General features: G+C 35.9%; 1 protein-coding gene across 1 annotated transcript in view; it reads right to left on the minus strand.

The window, feature by feature from the left end:
- Nucleotides 1-14,545, minus strand: part of EPS15 (epidermal growth factor receptor pathway substrate 15) — a 193,335-nt gene that overhangs the window by 48,759 nt on the left and 130,031 nt on the right. The window contains exons 14-15 of the mRNA XM_006879667.1: nt 1,327-1,488; nt 749-946 (exon numbers count right to left, since the gene is read on the minus strand). Of these exons, the coding sequence (XP_006879729.1) occupies nt 749-946; nt 1,327-1,488 (360 nt within the window). The remainder of the gene's footprint in view (nt 1-748; nt 947-1,326; nt 1,489-14,545) is intronic.

A 14,545-nucleotide genomic window follows, 5' to 3' on the forward strand; every position in this document is an offset into this window, starting at 1 on the left:
TATAACCTGCGTTTATGTCTCTTAAAAAATGTATTTGCTATGAATAAGTCATTGATTGTGGAAAATTCAATCATTCTCTCTCCAGCTCCATTTCTGTCACCGAATCCATAGCAAAGATAATCATCAGCTATACAAGCTATAAAATAAAGTTATGACAAATGACAAGAAACTTTTTAGTATTAAAACTCTATGTTCTAGGGAGCTCTGGTGGCCTAGTGGCAATAAGCTGCACTGAAGTCCCACAGGTGTGTGGTTTGAATCCACCAGATGCTCTTCTAGAAAAGGAGGGGCAATCTCCTCCTGTACCAGTCAAATCCAATTTGACGGTACACGCACACAAAATGATGATGATGATGATAATAATAATAATAACAATAATAATAAAAAAAGAACACAAACTAATAATAATAATAATAATAATAATAAAAAACAACACAAACCAAAAAACCTCTCTATGGTCTATAGGGAGTTGTGCTGTTGACCCTAAAGTCATACCTCCCTGGCCACTCAAGCCCACTGGTAGTCCAGAGGGAGAAACACGGGCAGTCTCTTGTTATAGTCTTGGGAATTCAACGGAATTATGAATTGGTTTCAATCGGTTATGAACTGGTTTCAATGAGAGAGAGATATTAAAAAATAGATAATAAACTTAGCACAAAGAGGAGTAGCAAATATTGAGAACATATTAAAAAGAACATATTACATAATATGACATTTGAACTTATTTCCTACTTCCACAAAGACTTACTGAACTGATTTCCTGTTGTGAATCATGTAGATGCTGTTGAAGAGGTCCCAACTGTGCTTTGCCTGACTCCACACTCTCTTCTAATTCTGCTGTTTCTTGCTGTAGGCGGCTCAGTTCTTCTCTAGCTTTGGCCAATTCTTCTTCATAACTGGAGATCTGTGATTCTTGACTAGTTAATTCAGCTTTCAGAGATGAGATCTTTACAGTGATCAACAGAAGGAAAAGGGTTTAAAAGATGAGCATCATTAAAATGTTCCAAATATAACACTTTTATTATTTAACTTATCTTTTACTGTAGTTTTTCCCTAAAGTTTGTTTTTTGGTGTTTGAAAAGGGTAAGGAGGAGAGGAAGAGAGGAAGTTGGAGGCAATCCAGTTTTGTTTCCAACTAAAATTCAGAAAAATAGTACATTAAGTGCTCTGATATTTGCCTTCTGAAGAAAGGCTATAATTTCTTGGTGAGCCTTGCTCCATCTTCCGTCACTGCTCAACTGTTAAGATTACTAATCTAACAACAAAAGGAGAAAAAAAAATTAACTCTTAAGGTAGAAAAAACAGCAGTGAACAACCAGACTTTACCAGTTGGGCTTCTTCAGCACATTTCTTTCTGACTTCCTTGAGCTGCTCTTCCAACTGGGCTTTCTGCTCATCCAGTTCATCAAGGAGTTCCTGTACTTGCTGCTTCTGGGCCTGAAGCTTTTGAAGATTAGTATTCTCCCTCTGAACCTCATCTTGAAGATCCTAAAATACAAAAACATGAACATATTTCTATTCTTTGGAGGGGAGGATAATAACAACCAACAGAATTTATACAAAGGAGAAATAAAGCCCTGTCTTAAGTATACTATATTGATGGATTGGAGAACTCCTAACTTTAAACATAGTATTTACTTGAGGATTTCTTTTCTACATTCCAGATTTTAATAACCAATTAACTCATTCAAATCTGTCCTTAACAGATGTGACCTTCCTGCTCCAATCCTATTCCCCATCAAATTTCACTTCAGTACATACTTGTAATTTTTTGTATGATCTTTATTGAGATAATTTATATACTATAAAATTCACTGACCTAAATGGTATAATTCAATGGTTATATATATTCACAGAGTTGTGCAATCATCATCACAATCCAATTTAAAAATGTTTCCATCATTCAGAAAAGTTCGCTCATCCTTTTTTCCCTTTTTCTTCTCATATTCTTTTGAAGGCAATACATGCTATGACCTTAAATCCCAGGTTACCAATGACCTAATTTCTTTCTGTATGTATAGTTTGGTCTTTTGTCAAAATTTCACAAAGCTGAGTTATATACTATATATCTTTGATTTATTTCACCTAGTATAGTGGTTTCTGAGATTCATCTGTGTTTGTACATACATAAATAGTCCATCCTTTTTTATTGTTGATCCTTTGTATGGAAAAACCAGTTAAATATTTTCAGCTTTGGGTTAATAGTAATGTTGTTACGTACTATCTACCTGGAACCAACACACAGCTGATCATCCAGTAAGTTTTCAAAGGCTGTAAACTGCATGGATGGAGACTACATATTTTCTCCTGAAGAAGAGCAGTTAGTGGATTTGAACTGATGCTTTTAGGATGACAGCACAACTCCTGACGCTAAGTCACCAGAGTTACCATTAATAATAATAGAGCACATAATTTATCTTCTTTATTGTCTATCTCTTTCCACATGAAAGCAGAGATCCTTTAAAGCTCAGTTCACTACTGTACACCCAGTTCCCAGTAAACAGGACACAGTCTTTAAATATTCAATAAGGATGCTTAAATATATCAAATAAAAAGTTGTCAGCTATCTCCTAATTAATAATTTAACTAAAAACTTAACAGAATTTAAAATAGTCCTGATGTGTTGATTCTAAAAGATATTTGGAAGGACAAAGAACTAAGAACATTATAAAATACAGGACAAATTTATAAAATTGATTTGGACAGTTTATGATCCTGTTAGTGCAAGGAAAGATAAATAAAAAGAGCAGAAAATGAGAATTTAAGCCTATGCATACACAGAAAAACTGGCTACATAGGAAAACAAATGCAAAGACATGACATTTCTAGGGGAAGAAGAAACCAACGTAATAAACAGTCCTGGGCATTTTCATATGGAAAAAATGATATTTAGTCTCCAAATAAATTAAAATAAAATATAAAAATTCCCAGTATATTTTATATCAATGTGGAAGACAAAGCCTTTGAAATGTGACCAGAGTAGGAGATATTTTCTGAAAACACAACAAAGAAAAATCATCTTAAAATTGAAAATTTACTTAATTAGGGTATACTCCAAGTAGTGGAATAGCTGGGTCATATGAATTTCTTTGTTCAGCTTTTTGAGGAATCACCAAACTGCCTTCCATTTTACAATCCCACTAACAATGTATAAGCATTCCTTTCTCCACATCCTCTCTAATATATATTAGTTGCTGCCCTTCTAAACTTTGCTACTGCTACTGGGTATCTTACTGTGGTTTTGATTTACATCTCTCTTATTGTCAGTGATTTACAACATTTCTTCATGTTTCTGTTTGGCATGTGAATGTCCTCCTTGGTGAAAAATCTTTCCATCTCTTTTTGCCCATTTTGTAATTGAGTTATCAATTTTTTTTTCTTCTGGAGGCCCTGCAGGATTGTATAAACTTTCGAAATGAGAACTGAGGCACAAATAAACACTGTACGCTAATGTTCATAGCAGAATTATTCATCATCGCAAGAACATAGACACAGCCCAAATGCCCAACCAAAATAGAATGGATTAAGAAATTATGGTACATTCATACAATGGAATACTATGCAGCATGCAGAAGCAATGATTCTGTAAATTACTACCCAACACGGGAGGGACTGGAAAGCATTATGCTAAGTCTCATAAGGACAAACACAGGATAAGACAATTACTGTAGAACGAGTATGAGGAGATCCAAGTGGGGGGGGCTTGATCATAGAGTCACACAATTTGATGGGTGGAGGGAGGGATGGTTAGACAAAAGGGGAAAGATCTGGTGTGAAAAACAATGTATACAAATTTTATGAGCTTTATATGTAAACCAGTATAAAATTTTAAAAAGTGGAAAAAAATTTACGTGCTAGATGTGAAACATTAAATTTTGGAGCTAATGCTGTCAACTAAAAAGCAAGCAGTTTGAACAGACCAGCAGCAAAAGAAAGATGGGCAATCTCCTCCTGTGTGATTTATAGCCTCTTAAAAGTTGTGGAGAGTCAGCTTTGAGTTGTTTGAGCTATGCTGTTGTTGACTGCCGTCAAGTCGAGCACAACTCTATGAACAAAAGGCCTGAAGCTTTTCTATAACTACTGACATTTATCAAAGTTCACAGTTTCCATGTTGTTTAGTAAGTGGATGCCACTCCTGCTATGAGTCAGTTCCAATTCAATGGCACACAATCATGACGACAACGTAAGGCTAATGTGACAATTTTCATTTTGTATGGAAATACTCTTTCCTGCTTGAAGAATGCTAACAGTGGCGTACACCTTTCTTGTATTTTCAAGCTCAAAGATTTGGTTTTATATTATATAAAGTTATTAATCTTATAATTTTAAAAGGCAAATTAATAGGTTAATATTAATGAAGCTTAATACAAGGGAAACAAAGATTCTCACCACTGGGCTGATTAGTGGCATAAAGACAAATGGTGAAAAGATTGAGATTTTTACAAGCTTCAGTTTACTTGGCTCCACAATCAACATTCTTGGTACCAGTAGGCAGGAAATCAAGGGATAAACTGCATTGGGAAAAGTCTGATGTCAGGGACCTCTCCACTGTACTGAAGAGCAACGATATTAGTCTGGAGGTTAAGGTGTGCCTTGCTATGAGTCAGAAAGCTGAACAGTGACTAGGGGTATAGAAGAAGAATTGATGCCTTTGAGCTGTGGTGCTGGAGAAGAGTATTGAATATACCAAGGACTGCTAGGAGAACAAATAGGTTCATCTTACAGAGGGTGAAACCAAGATGCTCCTTGGAGGAAAAAAATTCAAGCTTCGTCTGACATACTTTGGGTATGTTGCAAGAATTGACTAGTCCTTGGAGAGGGTCACCATGCTTGGGAGGGTAAAGAGCTAGTACAAGAGAGGAAGATCCTTGATGAGATGGATTGACTCAGTGAGCAGGATAATGGGAGTAGGTGTGTCAAAGACAGTAACAATGGCTCAGGATAGAGGAGGGTTCAGAGCTACTGTACATAGGGTTGCTATAAGTCACAAGCAACTTGATGGCACTTAAGAAAAATGTATTTGTTTTTACATTATATAAAAATAAAGTCACTATTCTTACAACTTTAAAAGGTAGATTAATAGGTTCATTTTAAGAAGTAACTTGACAAGTCACTGGTTTGAAAAATTCTTACAAACTCATCATAAAATATGGAGATTTTAATTTTAAAACTCATAGTGAAAAGCTAAAAATGAAATAAATTAGTATCTGCCATGTGCAATGAATAATTTTATTAGTTTGGGAATAGAATTCCTTTTACACAGAATTATGAAACTGTTTATACACAACAATGTACTGATTCAAAAGAATTATTTTCCTAAAAAATTCTGAGAAAGTTTTTTCTCTTTTATTTAGGAATACTGAAGGCTAAGAACTAAAATGTTACTTATTCCATCCTGAATATGCTATGCCTTATTCCTTCCTTCTCACAGTCTCAAAGAAAAATGTAGAACTTAAAGTGGTAATGAAATATATAGCCTAATAATCAGATGTAAGTTTGAGGTTTCAATTGTAAATCCATGTAAGTAAAAGAAAATTTCTCTTAAAAGACTCATATAAACTGACTAGGACATACTGCTAATTTTAGAAAGATAAATGCAAAGACAAAAAAAGTATAATCACAAATTACAGCAAATTGTTAACAATGGCTTTCTAGAATGTAAAATTGTGTTTTAAAATATTTTTTCTTTGTTTTATAAGCTTATTTGAAGCCTTTAAAAAAATTTTTTTTTATTTGAAGCCTTTTAAATGTATTTAAAAGTTAACAATGAATCCATATAGTTGTTGTTAGGTGCATCAAATCAATGATGACTCACAGTGACCCTAGAAACAATAGATCTGAACCTTTTCCTATCTCACACCATCTTCACCATTGGTGTCACGCTCAAGCCCATTGTGGTGTCTACTGTTGCAATCCATCTCGTACCCTTCCCAGCATGAGGTCTTTCTCTAAGGACTGGTTCCTCCTGCCTTACTTCTAAAAAGCACTCTGGTTGCACTTCCCTCAAGGCAGACTTGTTATTTTGGCAAGCCCATGCATGGTATAATACTCTTTTTCAATATCACAATTCAAAGGCATCAATAATTCTTCAGACTTCCTATTCATTGTTCAACTTTCAGATGGATAGGAAACAAATGACAATATCAAGGCTTGAAGCAAACACACCTTAGTCTTTAAACTGACATCATTGGTCTTTAGAACTTTTTTTTTCATTTTTTAGAACTTTGGATAGGATTTTGAAAGCATATTTCTCTAATACAACACAACTTACGCTTTGTCTGCTGCTAGCAAAGGTGTTGATGTGGATCCAAGTAAAACGAAATCCTTTACAACTCCAATCTTTTCTCTACCTATCATCATGTTGATTGCTGGTTCAAAGGTAAGGATTTCTGTTTCCTCAGTGTTGAGATCTAACCCATAATGAAGGCTGTAATCCTGGATCTTCTGCAGCCAGTGTTTCAAGTCTTCTCTTTCAGCAAACAAGACTTTGTCATCTTCACAGCGCAGGCTGATGAGTCTTCTGAATACTGATGTCAATTAAGTGTAGAGAAAGGCTACAACTTTGACACATACCTGTCCTAATTTTAATTTTAGTTTCCTTGTTTTGTTTCAGTGACTGCTTCTTGATCCATGTATAGGTCTCACTGGAGTATACATAATTAAGTGTCCTGGGATTGTTGTTCTTCTCAATTTTAGCCGTAATTTGTTATGATTAAAGAGTGAAATGTTTTTGCATAATCATTAAAACATAAGTAATTATCTTTTTAGTATTCTGGCTGAAATAAAAATCTGTATTAGAAGAAAACGTCTATTGTTTTTCAAAAAAGCATTCTATTAATGATGGTTTCATAAAACAATACTTGGGGAGCTGCTTCAGAAGAAAGATTTATGCAAGAAAAAAATCAAACAAATTAATATAATACTCATTCTGCTCTTTTCCAAGGAGGACACACAATCCACTTTCTTTATCTTACTACTTTTTCTCATTTCTTAGCTGTAGGAAAGTCCACATTAAAAAACCCAAACTACTATTATCAAGTTGATTTCATGTGTTCCTAAGACTGTAAATCTTTATGGAAGCAGACAACCACAACTTTCTTCTATGGAGCAGGTAGTGGTGCAGTCATGTACCACCAGGGCTCCTTTTAAAAAATGCAAACCCACAGGGTAACACAAATTATAGGCCTTATGGGAAAGTTTACATATGTGAAATATTTCAAGGAAGATACATATCAGTATTAAAATTTCTTATAATACTTCACCAAAGAAGACATTCAGATGGTGAACACATGAAGAAGTACTCATATCCCTAGCTCTAAGAGAGATGCAAATCAAAACAACTATGAGATATGATCTCACCCCAGTAAGAATAGCAAAATTTAACAGAACAGCAAGCAACAAATGCTGGCGAGGCTGGGGAGAAACTGGAACCCTTATTTACTGTAGGTGGCAGTGTAAAATGGTGCAACCACTATGGAAGGAAGTACGGTGTTTTTGCAAAAAGATGAAAATAGAAATACCACTTGAGCCAGCAATTCCTCTACTGGGAATATACCCTAAAGAAACTGCCACCCAAGCAGATAAATGTACAGTCATGTTTACTGTGGTTTTGTTCACAATGGCAAAGAGTTGGAAACAACCCAAGAGCCCATCAACAAACAAATGTTTAGAGAAACTGTGGTATATTCATATAATGGAATACTATGCTGCACTGAAAAACAAGGAACTCATGAAATATATAAAATAGGTGACATTATGCTGAGTGAAATATCTCAGTCACAAAAGGAAAAATACTGCCTAGTGCCACTGGTGTAAAACGGGACTGACATTGGGGTTGGGGGGAACCTAAGAAAAGAGGAGATAAATGATGTATACTGCACTGAAACAGAAGAGGGAGAGAACTGTTTAAAAGGAATATATGATTAGGTATTATTTTCATGACAAGAGTCCAGAATAAGAGCTGCATAGTAAACTGGACTGGGAGGGGGGAGGATTATAACAATGAAAGAATTTTTTTTTCCCCTCTTCAAAGAGAAAAACAAACTGGGGGGAGGGGTGGGAGGGAGGAAAATGTTCAACAATGTATGAATGGGAATCCAAAGCCTCTGTAAACTTTCATTAAAATGTAAAAAAAAAAAAAAAAAAAGGACCAAAAACCACCTTCTTATGGTTTATGTGTCTATTTTTTAAAAAAAATAAAATCTCAAAAGAAATTTCAACACTGATCCAAACATAAAGTCATACTTTTTCTCAGTTGTTGTTGCTATGTGTCGTTGAGACACTTGCAACTCATAGCAACCATATGTACAAGAGCCCTAAACCCTGCTCTATCCTGTGCCAACCTTACTGTCTCTGACACACCTACTCCCATTGCCCCAGTGACTGAATCAATTAATCTCATCCTAGGTCTTCCTCTCTTGTGCTGTCCCTCCACCCTCTCAAGCATGATGTCCCTCTCTCCAAAGACTGGTCCCTCTTTGCAACATGTCCAAAGTATGTCAGATGAAGCTTCAGAATTCTTGCCTCCAAGGAGCAGCTTGGTTTCATCTTCTCCAGAACAAACCTGTTTGTTCTCCTAGCAGACCATGGAATATTCAACATTCTTCTCAACATCACAGCTCAAAAGAATCAATTCTCTTTCTATCATCCCTAGTCCAGCTCTCTGATGCACTGCAAGCAAGTGTGAAGACTATAGTTTGGGTAAAGCACACCTTAGTCTCCAGACAGACAACATTGCTCTTCAACGTTGCTCTTTCCCAGTGCAATTTATCTCTTGATTTCCTGGTTACTGGAACCCAAGAGTGTTGATTGAGCCAAGCAAACTAAAATTGTTAACAATCTCAATCTCTTCACCATCCATAATGATGCTGCCAGTTGGCCCAGTGGTGAAAATCTTTGCTTTCTTGATGCTAAACTCAATCCATATTGAAGGCTGCATTCTTTGACATTCTGCACCAAGTGCTTCAGATCCTTCTCAGTTCCAGCAAGCAGGTTTGTGTTATCTGCATAACGCAGGTTGTTGATCAATCTTCCTCCAGTCCTGATGCCACATTCCTCTTCATACAGCCCAGCCTCCCGGATGATCTATTCTGTATATAAACTGAAAAGATGTGGAGATAGAATACAATCCTGGTGTATACCCTTCCTGATTTTTTTTCAGTAGGCAGTTAAGCTGCACAAAACGAAAATGAACATATACAAATATATACATTCAGAAAAACAAAATTCCAATTTCATTATATAATTTACTTGTTAGAATACTAATACTGCAGTGCAATTTCCAAGTAAATAACAGCAGCCAGATATACTTGACTATTTTATTTTGGTAGATTTGCTTATCTTTGGACTAAATGAAGGCAGGAATTGCACACCACCTATATTCACTTCTACTTCCTACTTCTCTCCCACTGCCACCTGCCCTCTAACTCCTATTCAGCATGGTAGCAGGTATTCTTAGTGAACAGTAACTTACACTAAACTAATTTTCTCTTAACCTTAAGGCAGCTTTTTGGGTTAGCATCACAACTCCTTATGGACTAGGGCATCAGAGAACATCCTTAAGGCAGCCTTGGGCAAACGTCTTCTTGGACAGTGCTTGACTTTAGCAAATGTCAACCAACCAAATGAATGACTGAAGATATCTTAGAGATGCCTTTCCTAGGTCTGCTCTATTTCCATGATCATGCTCTACTTCCTTAACTGTGTTATCAACAGCAAAACAAAGGACAGTAGCAATCTGAGAACGATAGAAATGAAATGAACAAGACTAGTGTAATACATTGTCAATGTCTGTTTTAGAAAAATACCAAAGGACACCACTTTCAAGGTTCTTCATCCAGAAATTAAAATCTTGGCTTTATTTAAAAAGAAATGTTAAAGAAAATGTCCTGTTTTCTAAAAATCACTCAAATTACTTAAAAGGACAACATGATCTCTTTTCTTCCACAGCCCATGCTGTGTACCCATACTGAGTACTAGAAATAAAATTTCAAGAAATACATGCAAACTCTTACCAGTCTTAATAATTTAATTAATCTCAGAAACTCAAGTCTCATTTCATTCCGGTTGTTGTTAGGTGCCATCAAGTCAACTATGACTCACAGTGACCCTAAGAACAATGGATCTGAACCCTGCCCTATCCTGAGCTATCTTCACTATCGCAAATATATGAGTCTATTGTTACACTCACTGTGACAATCTCTCTTGGTTAAGGGTTTCTTTCCTTTTGCTGACCCTCCATCTTTCCAAGCATGATGTCCTTTTCCAAGGACTGGGCCCCCCACCTTCTAAAAATATGCCCAAAGTATATGAGACAACATTTCACCATCTTTGCCTCTATGGAACACCTTGGCTGTACTTTCTTTAAGGCATTTATTTGTTCATTCTAGTTCAAATGATAAACTAAGTATTTAAAATATAAAGTATTAATAACATAAATGTTTACATGTTTTATATTAAAAAATTAAAGACAAAACCCTATCAATTTAGGAACTACTTTTCTAAAAGTTCCAAAGCTTATATGCAGACATATGTAGGTGGATATATATACATGTGAGTATGCATCTGGAGAATCATTGAAAAGAATAAGGAATGTTAAGGAATTTTGATGATCTCAAAAGTAATTACTAATTATTGGCTTAAATGATTAAATGAACTAACAAACAGCAATAACAAAATCCTCTACAGTCTAACCCAAAAAATAATCAGGTACATTATGATTTCGTTCTCAAAATGCAAAGTATGAGATTATTGCTTATTAAAGAATGTATCAACTAGAAGGCAAATGCTTAAGTCAAAGAACAGGGTGTCTGTTAAGCTAGAGTGGGTGTTAGAAAACCCCACTTAACAGCCTGTCTTTATTTCCCAGTCATATGCTTCCCAGCATGTTCTAAAGAACAGTGCCGCTAGAAAAAGAATGTTGAGCTCACATCTCTAATTTTATTTCCAACTAGAATAAGTCATCCCCTTTCATCTAAGAAAAACACCAACTTTGCAATTTAAAATGAAACAAACAGACAATTCCTCTGAATGCTAAATCTTTACTGGGGATGTAAGGTTTTTCTTCCACAAGTTGTATAAACAACATAGCAAAATTTGACTTGTCATGGTACCTGCTGTGTTTTTATGGGTTTTTTTTCCATCTATGGTTTCTCGCTGTGTCTTGTCCTATTTTTAATTTCACGCACAAAATTAAGTTTATTCATTTTTACCATGAAGAGCTTCCTTACGTTTGCCTCCATCTAGGAATCTATTACCAAATGCAGTGCAAGGTATGATCCAAGAAAGAGTTTCTAAGTTTTAAGAAGCTCAAAATACATGCTGGAAGAAATTTTAATCTATACACACAAACACATCTTCCCTAAAATTAGCACCAAAAGGTAACATACTCTATAAATATGTTATATAAAGGATACAAAAAGCATTTTGAAATAGGAAAGACTAGTATAGACTGAAGGGAGCTCTGGTGGTCTAGTAGTAAGAAGCTGCATTGCATTCCTAAGGCACACGGTTTGAATCTACCAGCTGCTCCATGGGAGAAGGATGGGTTATCTCCTCCATGTGATTAAGGCTGCTGGAGGGTCAACTATGGGTCAGTTCCAACTCAAGGGTACACAACAACAACAACAAGTATATATAGATTGAAGACAGGGAAGTGGGAAGTGGTGGGACTTGTTCTGGGCTTTAAGGGGTGGGTACAATTTGCATTAGTAGGAAAGCAGGGAGAAGTCCAGATTGCAATAATAACAAAATATAAAGGTGGGGAATATAAAGAAAGTATATGACACACAGTTGAGAATTAAGTAATCAGAAAGAAAGTGGTTCAAGAGAAGTGTTTGTATTTCAACCTTCTTTTTTTATTACCCACAATATACCTATGAGGTATGGTATCTTCCCCTCATGAACTATAAGAGGCATCAGTAAAGATTTTCACGGCTGACAGGATACTAAAACTGGTTAAGAACAAAGGCAAGAAGGGAATGGCATAAGCATTTATGATCTGACTTTAAATTTTAAATGTTAGGTAATAACAGTGGCAATAGTGAGAATGAAAAACAATGACAGAAATAGCTAAGTCTGAAAATGAAGCCAACAAGGTGAATGAAGCTCATTTCAGACACACTGAGTTTGAAATGGTAAAACACAAAATAGGAACTGGAACTGTGAGATGGCAGCACAAGATAGTCAAGGACTTTAGAAATACTTGGGAATCATCATGGCACACAGTCAAGAGAAGTAACCAAGAAAAGAAAAATGTGAAGGAGACACAGAATGAGAGACGAAAAAGTGTCTCTGGCAAAGGTAGCAGTAGCAAACTAGGAAATAAGCACAAGAATATGTAGGAGAGCATAACCCAAGAAAGCAGTAACCAACCCAGTAGGAACGGCCTGAAAAATAGATTTGGTTTTGAGATTGTTGTTGCTTTTATGTGTTGCTGAGTCAGAACTGACTCACAGCTGACCATCCAGTGGGTTTTCAGAGGCTGTAGATTGTATGGGAGAAGATTGTCTAGCTTTTGTGGAGCAGGTGGATGATTTCAACCACATGGCACAGTATACAGGGAGCTCTGGTGGTGTAGTCTGGAGGGAGCCAGCCCTGCTAACCCCAAAGTAGCATCTTTCAGGCATTTTTAATCCACCAGCAGCTTTGTGAAAGATGTGTAATCTTTTCCCCCCCCATTCAATTTACAGCCTCAGAAAACCTACTGGAGGGGTCAGTTCTCAGTCAGTTCCAACAATGAGTTTTTGGGGCACAGTTAAAATCAGACCGAAAAAGGTTAAAGGATAGAAGGAATAAAATGGCCACACAAAACAGTAAGAGAGAACTATAAACTGGTAGTTTAAAATAAAACCCCAAACTACTCCAAAATAAATCTGTTAAGTCAATTTCAACTTACCAGGACCCTTTAAGTCAGAGTACAATTATCTGAGAGGGTTTCCGTCGCTACTGTAATATTTACAGGAGCAGACTATCACAGCTTTATTCCAGAGAGAGGTTGGTAGATTCATACTATGACCTTTCAATTAGCAGTCAAGAGCTTAACCATCAAGCCATTAGGACTTCTCCAAAGTAGCAAGAGAAGATAAGAAAAAAAGTATTTAGGAAATCCACCCATAGGCACTTTTGAAGAAAAATATGGAGGTTTAGTTTTTGAAAACTCTCTGAAGCCGAGTTCTACTCAAGATACATTGGTTATGTGCAGATAATCCTATATGAGGATGAAAGTCAGAGCAGAGGTAAAGATGAAGAGCTAATAAAGATGAGATTAGTAATGTTAATCAGAAAATTTACTGACCCCTTATGTGCCTATCACTGTATCTGTATTATACTCCAGGAATTTTCACTGTCATTGTTATTTTAAGTGCTTGATACTTTTATCAACCTAAGTAGCAGAAAAGAAAGCTAAAGTGAGTGGTTAAATTACTTAAGATCACAAACCTAGAGAAAGGCAGAATCAGGAAATGAGTTAAAGGTTGTCTGACACAGTTCTTGCTAAAAGCCTCTATGTGTATCAATATAGCATCCAGATAAAAGTCAATCCCTAAGCTTCTGCTGACTGCTCAGGAGAAAATTTTTAATACGGATGTTGTTGTTAAGTGCCGTCGAGTCGCAGGCGACTCATAGCGACCCTATGAAGGAGAGTCTTCTCTCGAGGTTCATAGGGTTTCCAGAGGCAAGCTACTATGGAAGTGGATGGCACTCCTCCTTCCAAAATAAGGATGTAGTCATAGGAAAATTTAAAGCTAAAATCACTATTCTTTGAAAAGCAATAACCTTTCACTGTCCCACTTGTGATCAAACCTGTGGATCAAACTTGACCTTAAAATTGATAAAAATTAAAAGTATTATCTCATAAAACAAAAAAAAATTGCTTGCTATTCAGTTTAAAAGATGATGGTGGTGGTGGCTGTCGATTACCTTCAAGTCAAGCACGACTCATAGCAACCCTATGAACAAAAGGCCTGAAGCCCCTCTACAACTATTGATATTTATCAAAGTTCATAGTTTCCAGAGGCATGTTATTTAGGAAGTGGATGCCATAGAATATCGGTGGGAAACAAAAATCTGGAAATTAAATATATAGCAAAATTTCTAACTTCCTTGAAGTTACAAACACAAACTACAAATACAAACCCCTCCCTGTTCGGTGCTTTGGTCATATATAAGGAAGCTCTGAACATCTGGTTGCTTTCTTAAGACAAGGAGGTCATATAATCACTACCTGATTGTTAATACAGAGAAAAGCAAGAACATTCAGCTAAGTTTGGATCAAAAAAAAAAAAAAAACCCAAAAAAAAAACACCACTTACTGAAAGATCAACAATCCCTTACTTTTCTTTCGATTTCTTCATTTTGGCATTTCTCAATAGAACTTTCATTAAATGGTAGGGTCAGAAAAAAGTGAAGTACAAACTGTCTGATTCTACTATTTACTTACTAATAGCTTTAGTAAACTAAGGATTTTTACCAGAGAAGTAAGAGCTGAGATTATTACAACTTTTAATTATTTGTTATTCATAGTCTGTCTCATTACCAACGTACTCAC

Source organism: Elephantulus edwardii, unplaced genomic scaffold (genome assembly GCF_000299155.1).
Source record: "Elephantulus edwardii isolate Elephantulus edwardi_28Jun2011 unplaced genomic scaffold, EleEdw1.0 scaffold00005, whole genome shotgun sequence".
NCBI classification, from domain to species: domain Eukaryota; kingdom Metazoa; phylum Chordata; class Mammalia; order Macroscelidea; family Macroscelididae; genus Elephantulus; species Elephantulus edwardii.